Source organism: Muscardinus avellanarius (assembly GCF_963383645.1).
Source record: "Muscardinus avellanarius genome assembly, chromosome: 1".
Classification (NCBI taxonomy): Eukaryota; Metazoa; Chordata; class Mammalia; order Rodentia; family Gliridae; genus Muscardinus; species Muscardinus avellanarius.
Genome location: NC_137786.1, coordinates 110,349,799 through 110,364,751, shown reverse-complemented (window position 1 = coordinate 110,364,751; position 14,953 = coordinate 110,349,799). Strand labels below are relative to the sequence as shown.

Here is a 14,953-nt window from a genome sequence, read left to right as displayed (position 1 = left end):
ATGTTACAGCTTCTCTGGCATATCCAAATTGCTGGCATCATTTTACTCTTGCACTTTAGAACCATTATTAAGTACAATAAGGATTATTTAAACAAAAACACTATAATACCATAATGTTGCATGGCTACTAAGTGATTAAAAGTTTGGTAGCACATATAATGCCGTTATATAGGACAAAGTGGAACGGCATGAGATTATACCAAGTTATTTAGCTATTCACCCAATTTAAAACTTATGAATTGCTTACTGCTAGAGTTTTCCCTTTAGTATTTCAGACCCAGTTGAGTATAGTTAACGGAATATGAGGAAAGCAAAACTTCAAATAAGGGGGTACTCCTGATAAATATTATTTTTAAAAAGTTATTTTGGAAATCACATATTTTTGAGTTTAACATTATCTTAGAACAACAACAACAACAACAACAACAACAACAAAAACATACCTTTTTTGAAAGGCCAAGGTCTCCCTTTTTGGGCATAAATCCAGGATCTAAATCATTGGATTCAAGAAGTTTCTTAGTTGGCTTTCTTTGACGCTTACTCTCATAATTTCCTGAAATGCACATATCTTTTCATTAGGTGATTTATAACCTAATCAAAAGCTAATATTGAAAAATAAAATCTCTACTAGTATGCATAATGTATTCCCAATTATACAAAGGTAAAGATGAGAATTTATTCTAAAATACTACATAAGCTAGGCATGATGGTACACGACTGTAATTCCAATATTTGGGAGGCTGAAACAGGAAGATCTCAGGTTCAAGCCTAGCCTCAGCAACTTAGCAAGAACCCATTTCAAAAAAAAAAAAAGGGGAAAAAAATCTTGGAGATGCAGGTCTTGGGTAGAACACCCCCGGTTCAATCCCTAGACCAATAAATAAATAAATAAATAAATAAACAAACAAACAAACAAATGGAAGAGCCGGGAGTGGTGGTATTCTTAGCGCTTGGGAGGCTGAGACAGTAGGACTGCGCAGGTTCAAAGCCAGCCTCAGCTTCACTAAGTAGTGAGGCTCTCAGCAACTAAGTGAGATCCTGTTTCCAAATAAAATATAAAATAGGTATGGGAGTATACCTCGGAGGTAGAAATCCCTGAATTCCATCCCCAGTACCACACACAAAAAAAGAGAGATTTCAATAAATATATAAAAAAGGTGAAAGTATGTATGTATGTATGTATGTATGTATGTATGTATGTATGTATGTATTTTTCAGAACTGGGGATGGAACCCAGGGGAATTTTACATCTGAGTTACATCCTCAGCCCTACTTTTTATTCCTTATTTTGAAAGGGTCTCACGGTGGGCCTCAAGTAGCTGAGGCTGGACTCGAACTTGCAATCCTCCTGTGTCACCCTTACATGTACTGGGATTATAAGGCTGAGCCACTAGATATATATATTTATATCTGGTCATGGTGGCTCAAGTATATAACCATATGAGCTTATATATATAACCAAGGAACTAAGGAAAAAGCAAAAGGATTGAAGTGAATTTATAGCAATTAATTGGTGGTAACAAAAAAAAGGGGGAAGAGAGGTAGAACGTGGACTGTAGATATAAATAAACCTGGAATGAAAGAATATACACACATACACATACATACAGCAGTACTGGAAATGGAACCCAGGAGCATACTACCTCTGAGCAACACCCCCAGCTCCATTTTTTATTCTTTATTTTGAAACAGGGTCTCAGTGAGTTGTAAAGGGCCTCACTAAGTAGTTGAGGCTGTCCTAGAATCTTGATCTTCCTGCTCAGCCTGCCTCACAAATGCTGGGATTAAGGATTATAATTTTTGCTCTGGCAATAAATAAATTTAGTCACAACAGAGGGTACAAATCACAATAAAAATTGACATGTAATAGGGAGTGAAATAGTTATTGTCCTCTCCTAGTTTTTGAAAAATCTTTTGAGGCCAGACATGGTGGTACATACCTGTAATTCAAGCACTTGGGAGGTTGAGAAAAAAAGACCAGAAGTATGAGGCCAGCCTCGTCCACTTAGTGAGGCCCTCCACAACTTAGCGAGACACTGTTTCAAAATAAAGAATAAAAAAAATAGGGCTGGAGCTGGGCATGGTGGCGCATGCTTATAATCCCAAGCATTTAGAAGGCTGAGACAGGAGGATTAAAGTTCTCAGGCAGCCTCAGCTACTTAATGAGGTCCTTTGCAACTTTGTAAGACCCTGTTTCAAAATAAATAAAAAATAGGGCTGGGGTTCAAATAGGTAGCTTGGTTCAATTCCCATTACCACAATTTTTTTTATTTTTATTTTTTTTGTGGGTCTGGGGATGGAACCCAGGGACATTTGACCTCTGACCCACACCCTCTATACCACCATGCCTGGCTCCATAACCACAATTTAAAATAAATAAATAAAAAGGCATGTAGGGTATCTCAGAAGTAGAACATCCATGCATTCAATCAAATCAAAGGGGGGAGGGGGGAAAAACCAGGGATGTAACTATTTGGTTAACACTCCTGGGTATAATCTCCAGCCACCTTTTGGGGCTGGGAGTTTATGGTAGTGGTAAAACGCTAGAAGAGTTAGCAATGGAGGTCTTGAATTGGATCCCTAGGCACAGCAAAACAATAAAATTTATTTTGTATTCTGTCTTAGAAAAACAAGTATAATTTGGTCTCTCTATCTCTCTTCACCATCACCCTCTTCCCCCTCTCTCTGGGGAGGTACTAGAGATTGAACTCAGGGGCATTCTACCTGAACTAGATCCCACCCTATGTTCTTTCTTATTTGAAAACAGGGTCTCTTAGTTTGCTGAAAGCCTCCCTAAGTTCCCAACATTGAATTCGAACCTGCAATGTTCCTGCCACAGCCTCTCAAGTACTGGGATTACAAGTTATAGCTAAAATTTAAAGGCCTGAGACAAGAGGGTGTAGCAGTTTCAAGGACAGCCTTAGCAACTAACGTGAGCCTTTGATTTACTTAGTAAAACCCTGGTGCAAGATAGAAATCAGAGCTGGGCGAGGTGGCATACATTTGCACTCCCAGCATTTGGGAGGTTAAGAAAGGAGGATCGCACTTTACAGACAGCCTAAGCAACTTGGTTGGGCCCTTTGCAACTCAGTGAGATTCTGTTTCAAAATAAAGAAAAAACATATGGCTAGGGGTGTAGCTCAGAGGTAGAATACCTCTGGGTTCTATCCCCAGTAACACACACACACACACACACACACACACACACACACACACACACACACACAAAAGATAAAAGCCAGGCATGGTGGCACATGACTCTAATTCCAGGGCTTGAAAGGCTGAGACAGGTTTGAGGAGAGGCTCAGCAAAAAGTCAGACTCTCATCAGCCTAGCAAGATCCTGTTTCCAAATTAAGAAAGACTGGGAATGCAGCTGAGAGATATAATGCCCCTGGATTCAATTCAAAATACCATAAAAACTAAATAAAATGAAATATAAAGGCCAGACATGGTGGCACATACCTATAATCCCAGTACTTAGGAGACTGAAACAGGAGAATTACAGGTTTGCAGCCACCTAGCAAGGCCTTTAGAACTTAGTGAGATCCTGTTTCAAAATACAGTAAGCAAATAAAATAAGGCCAGGGTATAGCTCAGAGGTAGAATCCCCATGGTTCATCCTCAGCACTACAAAAATAAATAAGTAAAATAATATAATAAAGGTCAGGGAACCAGACATGGTGGTACACACTTGTAATCCCAGTACTTGAGAGGCTGAGACAGGAGGATCAAAGGTTTGGAGCCAGTCTCAGTTATTCAGTGAGGACTTCCACAACTTAGTGAGACCCTGTTTTAAATTAAAGAATAAAATTAGGGCTAGAGGTATAAGACAGAGGTAGAATGCCCTTGATTCAATCCCCCTCAAAAAAGTCTTTGGAGTGGTGATAAACAACTGTAGTCACAGCTACTCAGAAGTCTGAGATAGGAGGTTACAAATTCATGGCTTACCTAGCCAATTTTGGAATAGCTTATCACAATAAAATGTAAAAAGGGCTAAGGATATAACTCAGAGTTTAAGTATGCCTGCATTCATTCTCTAGTATTTGTGTTTTGGGGAGAGAGGTAAAATCATTTGAAAAACAACTGGTACCTAAGTTTTAGAGAATATTTATATTCATAAGCTGCTATGTGTTCAGGTATATAACATTATATGCAATTATGTCCACTTTATTTATTTATTTTTGTGGATATGGGAATGGAACCCAGGGGCATTTGACCTGAGTTACACCCCCAGCCCTATTATTATTTATTTTGAAACAGGGTTTCACCAAGTTGCGGAGGGCCTCACTAAGTAGCTGAGGCTGTCTGTGAACTGCAATCCTCAGGTCTCAGCCTCCCAAATGCTGGGATTACAAGCGTGCGCCACCACCCCTGGCTATTGTACACTTTATACAAAGGAAAATGAATCCAGAGTTAAACAACTTCCTAAGTTAACAAATTGATTGTTGGAGCTGGTAAATGAAGCATAAAATGAACACTTATCCTACCAAGTATGCAATGTCCTTGCTCAACCCGTTATCATGGTGATGATTTATTTACATGGGGGACTTCAATCAGGAAACCGACAATGGAGCAAGAAAGGTACCTTATGAAAATGTCATCCTTGTAGTAGTATACCACAAATTAATTACGGTCCGACACTATAAAAATACTATCCACTACATTTGGGATTTTTAAGAATAAACATGGTTAGTTTGTTGTATAGTAAAAATGTTAGTTTTATATCAAAACATTCTAAAAATCTCTTGCTGCCTGCAATTATATCTGCTTACATACTAAGACCTCCATCCCCACCTTACCTGGTATTTTAACAAGCAATTCCTCAGACTCAAGGGCAGGCCGTGGAGAGACTTCAGGAGCCACAGGAACAGACAAGGTTAGCTGTGGCAACTCAGCATGTCCACCTCCAAGTTCTGACTGAGCCAAGGGCCCCTCCAAAAATGGAGCCTCCCTTTCAAGAACTGGAGGCTCTTCTTTGGTTGAAAGCAAAGAATTCTCATCCACATGCTTGTTTTGAGCACTAGTTCGACATCGGGCTAGAAGGCTTTCCTCTTCACCGCGGGAACTTACCTAAGAACAGAAAATAAATAAAAACTAGAATCCCTAAGCCAAAGTTGTTATAATTTGACAAAAGAATAATGCAAATAAAAACAAATGCAAAGCCCGGAGTGGTGGCGCACGCTTGTAATCCCAGCATTCAGGAGGCTGAGACCAGAGGATCGTGGTTCGTGGACAGCCTCAGCTACTTAGGTCCTCTGCAACTTGGTGAGACCCTGACTCAAAATAAAGAAAAAAAAAAAAAATAGGTCAGGAGGTATAGCTCAGAGGTCAAATGCCCCTGGGTTCCATCCCTAGACCCACAACACACAAAAACAAAGCCAGATGTGGTGGTGGATACTTGTAATTCCCAGTACTTGGGAGGCTGAGACAATTTGGAGGCCAGCCTCAGTGACTTATCCAGGCCCTCTGAAACTTATTAAGACCCTGTTTCAAAATAAAAAATAAGCATGGTGAAGCATGCTTATAATCCCAGCATTTGGGAGGCTAAGACAGGAAGATCACAGTTTGCAGACAGCCTCAGGTACTTAGTGAGGCCCTTTGCAACTCAGTGAGACTCTGTTTCAAAAATAAAGAATAAAGCTGGGTGTGGTGGTGGGTGTGGTGGCGCAAGCTTGTAACCCCCAGGCTTGGGAGGCAGAGACAGGAGGATCATGCAGGTTTGAAGCCAGCCTCCCTGGCTTAAGAGACCCTGTTTCCAAATTAAAATATAAAATAGGTCTGGAGTGTAGCCTGGAGATAGAAGGGCTTCCAGGAACCCCACTACCACCACCCAAAATAAAAAAAAAAAAAAAAAGAATAAAACACAGGGCTGGGGATGTAGTTTGGAGGCAGAATGCCCTTGGGTTCCATCCCTCCCCAGAACTGCAAAAATAAAAAATAAAAAACAGGGCTGGGGTGTATGTAGCTTAAAGGTAAAATGCCCTTCAGTTCTATGCCCAGTAGCAGGTGGGGGGAAAAAAAGCAAAGCCAGTCATGGTGGTGCATGCTTCTAATCCCAGTTCTTAGGCTGAAACAGGAGGATTGCAGATTTGAAAAAGTCTCAACAAGTATTGAGACTCTCATCAACATAATAAGACCTGCTTCAAAATAAAAATAAAATAGGAACAGGGTGTAGTTCAGAGGTAGGTAGCCTCTAAATTCAATTCCTGGTATTTTAAAAAATGCAATTCTAACATGACATTATGCTAAAATTAGATTCTACTAATATGAGGAATTCTAGAAAATTAAAACTCAGGGACAGAATGTGGAACTGTGGTTGCCAGGGATTAAGAGGAAAAGAGTACTAAAATTGAGTTTTAGAAAGTAAATTCTTTTCCAGGTGTTCTGAGGTATTTCCAAATAAGAAATAAAATCAGGCTAGGGTTGTAGCTCGAAAGTAGAATGCCTGAGTTTAATCTTCAGTACCATTAAAAAAAAAGGAAATTTCAGAAGATGGATGGTAATGATGATAGTGATAACGTAACAATGTGACCGTACTTACTATCAAACAAATTTACACTTAAAACAGATTACCACAGTAAATTTTATATTACATATTTTTTAATGTAAAGAAAAAAATATAGCTGGGCATGTTACAAACACTTGTAATGCCAATACTTGGGAGGGAGAGGTTCAGGGCCAGCTTCAGAAACTTGTGAGATTCAATCACAACTTAGTGAGACCCTATTTCAAAATAAAGAATTAAAAAAAAAAAAAACTTGCAGTTAAGCCGGGCATGGTGGCACACACTTGTAATCCCAGCATTTGGGAGGCTGAGACAGGAGGATCGCAGTTTGTGGACAGCCTCAGCTACGACTTAGTGAGTGAGGCCCTTTCAACTCAGGGAGACTGTTTCAAAATAAAGAATTTTAAAAAATGGGCTGGGAGTATAGCTCAGAGGTTGAATGCCCCTGGTTTCCATCCCATCCATACCACAAAACAAAAACAACAACAACAAAAGTGTGGATATAGTGTGGTTCATTAAGATTCACTGAAGCTTTATATACTCCAGAGCACCTGAGGCTGAAACAGAAGGGCTGGAGGTATTGCTGAGGTAGAATGTTCATGGGTTCAATCCCCAGTACAGGCTCCCCACCAAAAAAAAGGCCTCCTGAGATCATTAATAATAATCCATAAATGAAAATAAAAAGCTTCCTTAATATGTCAACAATTAATGCAAGTAATAAGTTTCTAATGTTAAAACTGATAATTAACAAGAAAGAAATAATCTTGTACTGTTCAAATACTTAGAGTTCACTTAAAGATTGCTAACTAAAAGTAGAAGAAATGATAAAATTTGTAACCCCTAATGAATTACTGACAAAGGCAAAGATCTTCAATTGTGTTTTTTTGTTGTTGTTTTCGCGAGTCTAGGGGTGGAAGCCAGAGGCATTCGACCTTCCAGCTACACCCCCTGCACCATTTTTTATTCTTTATTTTGAAACAGGGTCTCACTAAGTTGTAGAGGGCCTCACTAAGTAGCTGAAGGCTGTCCTCAAACTGTGATCCTCCAGTCTCAGCCTCCTGAATGCTGCAATTACAAGCATGTGCCACCACGCCCAGCTTCTAATTTACTTTAAAATGCTTCAGTTTAGCCGGGCGTGGTGGCGCACACTTGTAATCCCCGCGCTTGGGAGGCGGAGACAGGAGGATCACGCAGGTTCGCAGGTTCGAAGCCAGCCGTGCGCGCTGGCTTAGGAGACCCTGTTTCTAAATAAAAATATAAAAATAGGTCTGGGAGTGTAGCCCAGAGGTAGAAGGGCTTCCAGGAACCCCAGTACCACCACCAAAAAAAAAAAAAAAAAAAAAAAGCTTCAGTTTAAGCCAGAAGTGGTAGTGCTAGCTTATAATCCCAGTACTTGAGAGGCTGAGATAGGAGGATTGAAGGTTCCCAGCCAGCAGCAGATATTTAGTGAGGTTCTCCACAACTTAGTGAGTACCAGTTTCAAAATAAAGAATAAAAAATAGGGCGGGGAAACAGGAGGTAGAACCCCCTTAAGCCAGAAGCAGAGATATCACAAGACCTCAGGTGCCTAGAGACTCCAAACATCAAGAGACTATAGATGCCAAGAGAGAATTGGCATGCCTATTAAAACATCCTTGCCTCTGATCCACCACGTGACTCAGCCAGCCAATCAGGACTACGCGCAACTCTCCAGAAGCTTGGCCAGCTGGTCCCTTCACCCACTGACAGATGACTCTCCGAAGGGTCCCAATAAAACAGAGGTCTCTGATAACCAGGTTGGTGTTTTTATCTCCCTCCTTAACTCGCTAACTCTATTTTCAACCTAACACGTGGGAGGCTGAGACAGGAGGATCACTAAGGATAGACGCCAGCCTCAGCAACTTAGTGAGGCTCTCAGCAACTTAGTGAGACCCTGCTTCCAAATAAAGAATAAAATAAGTCTGGGAGTGTAGCCCAGAAGTAGAAAGCCCCTGGGTTCTACCCCCAGTACCACAAAAACAAAACAAAAACATACAAACAAAAAAAAACTTGTAATTTCCTAGCCAGGCCTGGTGGTGCACACTTGTAATCCCAGCATTTGGGAGGCTGAGACAGGAGGATCCGGGTTCATGGCCAGCCGCAGCTACTTAGTAATGCCCTTTGCAACTCAGTGAGACCGTTTCCAAATAAAGAATATAGGGATGGGGGGTATAGCTCGGAGGTAGAATGCACCTGGGTTCCATCCCCAGTAACCCCCCCAAAAAAAACACCTGTAATTTCCTAAGAGGACCAAATAAAGATTGTTGAAATGGTAAAACATACCTTATGTACCTGTTCCTGTACTTTCTTTTGTTTTTTCTTAGGAGCAAATATCTGATCGTATTCTTCTGTGTATTCCAGAAGCCACTTGCTTGGCTTCCTAAGTCGTTTCTTTTCTGACCGCACAGCTAAAAGGAGAAATAAATTCTTTACTATCTCCCCCTGGGTAATATCCCAAGTACCAAAAGAATAATAAATAAAAGGGTTGGGGGCTTGTTACTACACATAGTGTACCAGTATTGGAATGGCCTAGGAAGATTTGAGAAAGCTATGATTATTAATATATTTCAAAAATGGGTGAGGGGCAAATCTGTGCAAGGACTTGGTTTCTGCCTAAAAGCAGGCAACTATTCCAATGTAAATTAACATAGCTAAAAGTAATTAACAAGTCAATAGGAGAGTAGAATTAGGCCTTTATCTAAAGACAGATCTTAGGAGAGAACTAGGCCTTTCTCTATCTAAAGACAGATCTACATGATAATCTAGGAAGCATAGAGCAGGGTCTGACCTTGCCCTTCATGAAAGGAGAAACCTTGCCACACCTGGCTGGGGGAGGTACCTTACAGGGTTAAGAGGAGGTACCTTACAGGGACCTTCACTATGTCAGAATTATGGAGGTCATGGGTATAAAAAGGTTGAGTCCACATGTGATCCCTTTGGTGTATTCATTCATGTCACCCCTCCATGCCAGTCTGGTATGGAGCTGTACCTATCCTCTGTATTTCTTTTAATAAACTTCTTTAAATCTTCAGCAACTGTCCAAGCTATGCATATTTATTCTTAGCTTAGGACAAGAACCCATGGTAATTTTCTGGTTTTGGTCATTTGGGGTTTTGTTGTGGTTTGAGGGAAATTGTGTCCGGGACCCTAACAGGGGTCCCTGGGAATAGTTTTCCCACAACCATATTCTCCCAATCTGTAACAATAGGAACAATGAAGTGTACATAAACACAAAGCCCATTCAATGTGGAAGGGTAAGGTTAAATTGAAACTAGGATCCTATGGTGCCTGACACCAGTACAAATAAAGCTAGCATATATATACCTAACATAAAAATATGTATCATGGATGCTGGACCTGGTGGCAAACATCTGTAATTACAGTACTTGGAATGCTAAAACAGGTCTAAGGCCAGCCTCAGCAATTTAGTGTGATTCTCAGCAACTTTATGAAACCCTGTTTCAAAAGAAAAAAATAAAGCCCGAAATTATAAATGTAAATTGCTTCTTGTAATCCTAGTACTTGGGAGGATGAGACAGGAGGATTGAGGTTCAAGGAAAGATTCAGCAATTTAAGACTTTCCCTAACTTATTGAGACTTTGTTTCAAAATGAAGTAATAAAATAGGCCTCTTAGTATAGCTCAGAGGAAGAATGCCCCTAATATCTATCCCAAGCACCAAAAAATAATAAACAAACAAGCAAACACATAAAGCCAGGTATGATGACACATGCCTATAATCCCAGTACTTGGGTGGGTGAGACAGGAGGATTACATGTTCAAGGGACAGCCTTAGCAGCAGAGTGAGATTGTTATCAACCTAGAAAGACTTTCAAAACAAAGAAAAATAAAGGGGTTGGGCGTGGTGGTGCAGGCTTGTAATCCCAGCATTTGGGAGTGCTTAGACTGATCACACAAGTTCAAAGCCAGCCTCAGCTACTTAGTGAAGCTCTCAGCAACGTAGTGAAACTTTTCCCATACAGCCTCAGCTACTACTACTTAGTGATGCCCTATGCAACTCAGTGAGACCCTGTTTCAAAATAAAGACTAAAAAATAGGGCTTGGGGTGCAGCTTAGAGGTAGAATGCTTCTGAGTTCCATCCCCAGTACTGAAAAAATAAAATAAAGTCTGGGAGTACCAGAGGTATAAAGCCTCTCAGTTAAATCCCCAGTAAAGAAAGGAAGGAAGAAAAGGAAGGAAGGAAGGACAGACAGAAGATAGATTGATGGTTTGCTCAGAGGTAGAACACCCTAGGCTTGATTCCTCAGGAAAGAAACAAACAAACAAAAAAGAACCAAACAAACATGAGGTGGGAAGTTTTGTTTTGTTTGGTGGTACTGGGGTTCCTGGAAACCCTTCTACCTCCAGGCTACACTCCCAGACCTATTTTATACTTTTTATTTGGAAACAGGGCCTCTTAAGCCAGTGCGGCTGGCTTCGAACCTGCACAAGCCTCCTAAGCATAAGAATTACTGGGAGATTTTTAAACATTGTTCTGAGTTACGTAAAATGGATAAACTTTAGAAAAGAATACTAATCAGGATTATCACATGAATTTCAAAAACACTTCTTTTTGTGGTCCTGGGGATTGAACCCAGGGGCATTCTACCTCTGAGTTATACCCCTCCGGTCTCCACCTCCCAAGTGCGGGAATTACAAGGGTGCGCTACCACGCCCAGCTTACAAGAAGCTATTTTTGACTCAGCTGAATATAGAATCTCGGGCTTATAGCTAGTCTCAGGAACTTAGTGAAGCCCACCGAAACTGAGTAAGACCTTGTTTCAAAAAAAAAAAAAAAAAAAAAAAAGAAGAAGAAGAAGAAGAAGAAGAAGAAGAAACCAAGCCGGGCATGGTGGTGCACGCTTGTAATCCCAGCATTCGGGAGGCTGAGACCTGGAGGATAGCAGTTCGTGGACAACCTCAGTTACTTAGTGAGGTCCTCTGCAACTCAGACCCGGTTTCAAAATAAAGAATAAAAAATAGGTCAGGGGGTGTAGCTTGGAGGTCGAATGCCCCTGGGCTCCATCCCCATACCAGCACACACACACACACAAAAGAATAAGCCTGGTGGCGCATGCTTGTAATCCCCCCACCCCTCACTTGGGAGGTGGAGACAGGAGGACCACACAGGTTCGAAGCCAACCGCTCTGGCTTAAGAGACCCTGTTTCCAAAAATAAAGTATAAAATAGGTCTGGAAGTGTAGCCCAGAGGCAGAAGGGCTTCCAGGAACCCCAGTACCACACACACACACACACACACACACACACACACACACACACACACACACACAGAATAAAAAAAAGGGGTGAGGGGTAGCTTGGAGATAGAATGTCCCTTGGCTCAATCTAGAGCACCACAAAAATAAATAAATAAATAATAAATAAATAAATCCTACTGCTTTGGAGGCTGAGACAGGAGGATCTCAAGTTCAATCCCAGCCTCTGCAATGTAATGAGTCACTCAGCAGCCTAGAGAGACTCTGTTTAAAAACAAAAAATAGAAAGGGCTCTAGGTATAGCTTGGAGGTAGAACACCTCTAGGTTTATACTTATGACAGTTAACTGCATTTCTTTATGCTCTGAGGCAAGAGACTATGATTGTAAACTGACTATGTGTAAATTCCTATTACACACCCGTCCAAATTTGTTGTTGTACTGGGGATTGACCCAGGGGCACTCTACCTGCCAGCGACATCCAGCCCATTTTTTATTCTTTATTTTGAAACAGGGTCTCACTAAGTTGAGGAGGGTATCAATAAGTAGCTGAGGGTGGCTCTGAACCTGTGATCCTCCTTTCTCAGACTCCAAAGTACTAGAATTACAGTACAAGAATGTGCCATCTCGCCTGGCTTATTGAGTTTTTAAAATTAACTTTTTACTAGAAAAACAAATAATCCAAGCAAGAAATGGGGAGCTGAATTGAATACACTTCACAAAAGATATTAAAATGGCCAATAGATGCATGAAAAAATGTTCAACATCACTAGCAATCAAGTAGATGCAAATCAAAACTACAGTGATATTCCATCTAACTCCAGTCAGAATGGCAATCATCTAGAAGGCAATAACAATAAATGTTAGCAAGGATCTGAGGAAATAAGAACTCTTCTGCATTATTGGTGGGAGTGCAGACTAGTTCAGACACTATGGAGATCAGTGTGGAGATTCCTTAGCAAACTGAGAATGGATCCGACCACCACTCCTGGGTATCTTTCCAAAGAGGTTGAAACCTGAGAACTACTACAGTAATTTATGCATACCCATGTTCATGGGAGCACAATTCACAACAGCCAAATTAGGAACCAACCAAGATGTCCATCAACAGATGAATGGATTATAAAATTATCGGAAATAAAGCCGGGCGTAGTGGTGCACGCTTGTAATACTGGCATTTGGGAGGCTGAGACAGGAGGATCCTTCAAAGCCAGCCGCGTACGCTGGCTTAGGAGACCCTGTTTCCAAATAAAAAAATGTAAAAATAGGTCTGGGAGTGTAGCCCGGAGGTAGAAGGGCTTCCAGGAACCCCAGTAACACCAAAAAAAAAAAAAAAAAAAGAAAAGAAATAAACACAATGGAATTCTACTCAGCAATAAAGAACAAAATTATGTTATTTGCAAGAAAATGGAAGGACCTGTAGAACATTATGTTAAGTAAGATTAGCCAATCACAGAATGTTAAGGGTCACATGTTTTCTCTACTATGTACAGGATAGAAAGTAATTGGGAGACAAGGGGATCTTGAGATAATGGAAGAGAAACTTCAGTGAAGCCAGGGAGGAGATCTAAGGGTAGGAGAGAAGACTGAGTTTCATTAATGGAAATACTACCTTTGACTATGTGTAAACATGTGAAAATACCAATGTCAACTTTGGTACTTTGTATTAGGAGGGAGGAAAATAGAGAGAGGGATGCCACCACCATGTGCTGTGTGCATGTATGTCATTGTCAATGTGATTACATATTGATGCGAGACTATAATGCACCAATAAAAGCAAATAAAATAAAAAATTAAATTAGCTTTTTGTAGGCGGACACAGTGGCGCACACTTGTAATCCCAGTACTTGGGAGGCTGAGACAGGAAGACTGCAGGTTTGCAGCCAGCCAGCCAGGGGCTTGGTGAGGCCCTCTGCAAATTAGTGAGATCCTGTTTCAAAATAAAGAATTAAAACTATAGGACTGGGCTGTAGCTCGGGTGGAAGAATGTCCCTGGGTTAAATCCCCAATAGATTAACACAAAAGAAAATTAACATTTTTATCTTTGAGTAATGTGAATATATTATTTGGATACAGGGTCTTATTAAATTGCTGAGAGCCAAACCGGGCATGGTGGTGCGTGCTTGTAATCCCAGCATCAGGAGGCTGAAACACGAGGCTCCTGGTTCAGGGACAGCTTCAGCTACTTAGTGAGACCCTTTGCAACTCAGTGAGATCCCCTTTCAAAATAAAGAATGAAAAATAGGACTAAAGGTATAGCTCGGAGGTAGAATCCACTGGGCTCCATTCCCAGTAGTGGGGGAAAAAAATCAACAGGGTTGCCAAGATTACACAATGGGAAAGGACAGCCTTTTCTTGGAAAAACCTTATATTCACATGCAAAAGATGGAACCTCCCTTACACCATACAGAAAAACAACAACAACAAAAAAAGTAAAAGATCTGAACATAAGATCTGAAACTATAATACTCCTAAAAGAAAACATAAAGAGAAACCTTCCAGAAATTAGAAGGGAAGCCTGGTGTGGTATTGCACACCTGTACTTTCAGGACTTAGGAGGCCGAAACAGGAGATTCAAAAGTTCAAAGTTAGCTTCAGCAACTTAGTGGGGCCTTGTTTCCAAATAAAAAATAAAACAAGCCGGGCGTGGTGGCGCATGCTTGTAATCCCAGCATTCTGGAGGCTGAGACCTGGAGGATCAAGATTCGCGGACAGCCTCAGCTACTTAGTGAGGCCCTCTGCAACTCAGTGAGACCCGGTTTCAAAATAAAGAATAAAAAATAGGGCAGGGGGTGTAGCTCGGAGGTGGAATGCCCCTGGGTTCCACCCCCAGACCCACAAAAAATAAAGAAAAATTAAAAAATTAAATAAATAAATAAAACAGGGCTCTAGAGGTCCAGAGGTAAAAAGCTCCTGGGTTCCAAATCCAGTACCACACACACACACAAAAAGAAAATAATAAAAATTTAAAAGGGTAAATGATTTCTTTCTTTGTTTGGTGGTACTGGGGCATTCTACCTCCAAGCTACACCTCCAGCCCTATTTTTGATTCTTTATTTTGAAGCACGGCCTCACTGAGTTGCAAAGGGCCTCACTAAGTAGCTGAGGTTGGCAGAACTGCAATCCTGTCTCAGGCTCCCAAATGCTGGGATTACAAGCCTGCACCACCACACTCAGCTGGTAAATGATTTAACTATGACACAAAAACAAAGGT

The 14,953-nt window shown here is 40.9% G+C and overlaps 1 protein-coding gene across 4 annotated transcripts in view; it reads right to left on the bottom strand.

The window, feature by feature from the left end:
- NSD1 (nuclear receptor binding SET domain protein 1) overlaps positions 1–14,953 on the bottom strand; it is a gene marked incomplete at both ends in the record, with an annotated part of 147,582 nt that overhangs the window by 68,561 nt on the left and 64,068 nt on the right. For all 4 annotated transcript variants that reach the window (XM_080697722.1, XM_080697723.1, XM_080697724.1 and 1 more), the window contains 3 exons: positions 444–553; positions 4,802–5,072; positions 8,809–8,933. In XM_080697722.1, the coding sequence (XP_080553848.1) occupies positions 444–553; positions 4,802–5,072; positions 8,809–8,933 (506 nt within the window). The remainder of the gene's footprint in view (positions 1–443; positions 554–4,801; positions 5,073–8,808; positions 8,934–14,953) is intronic.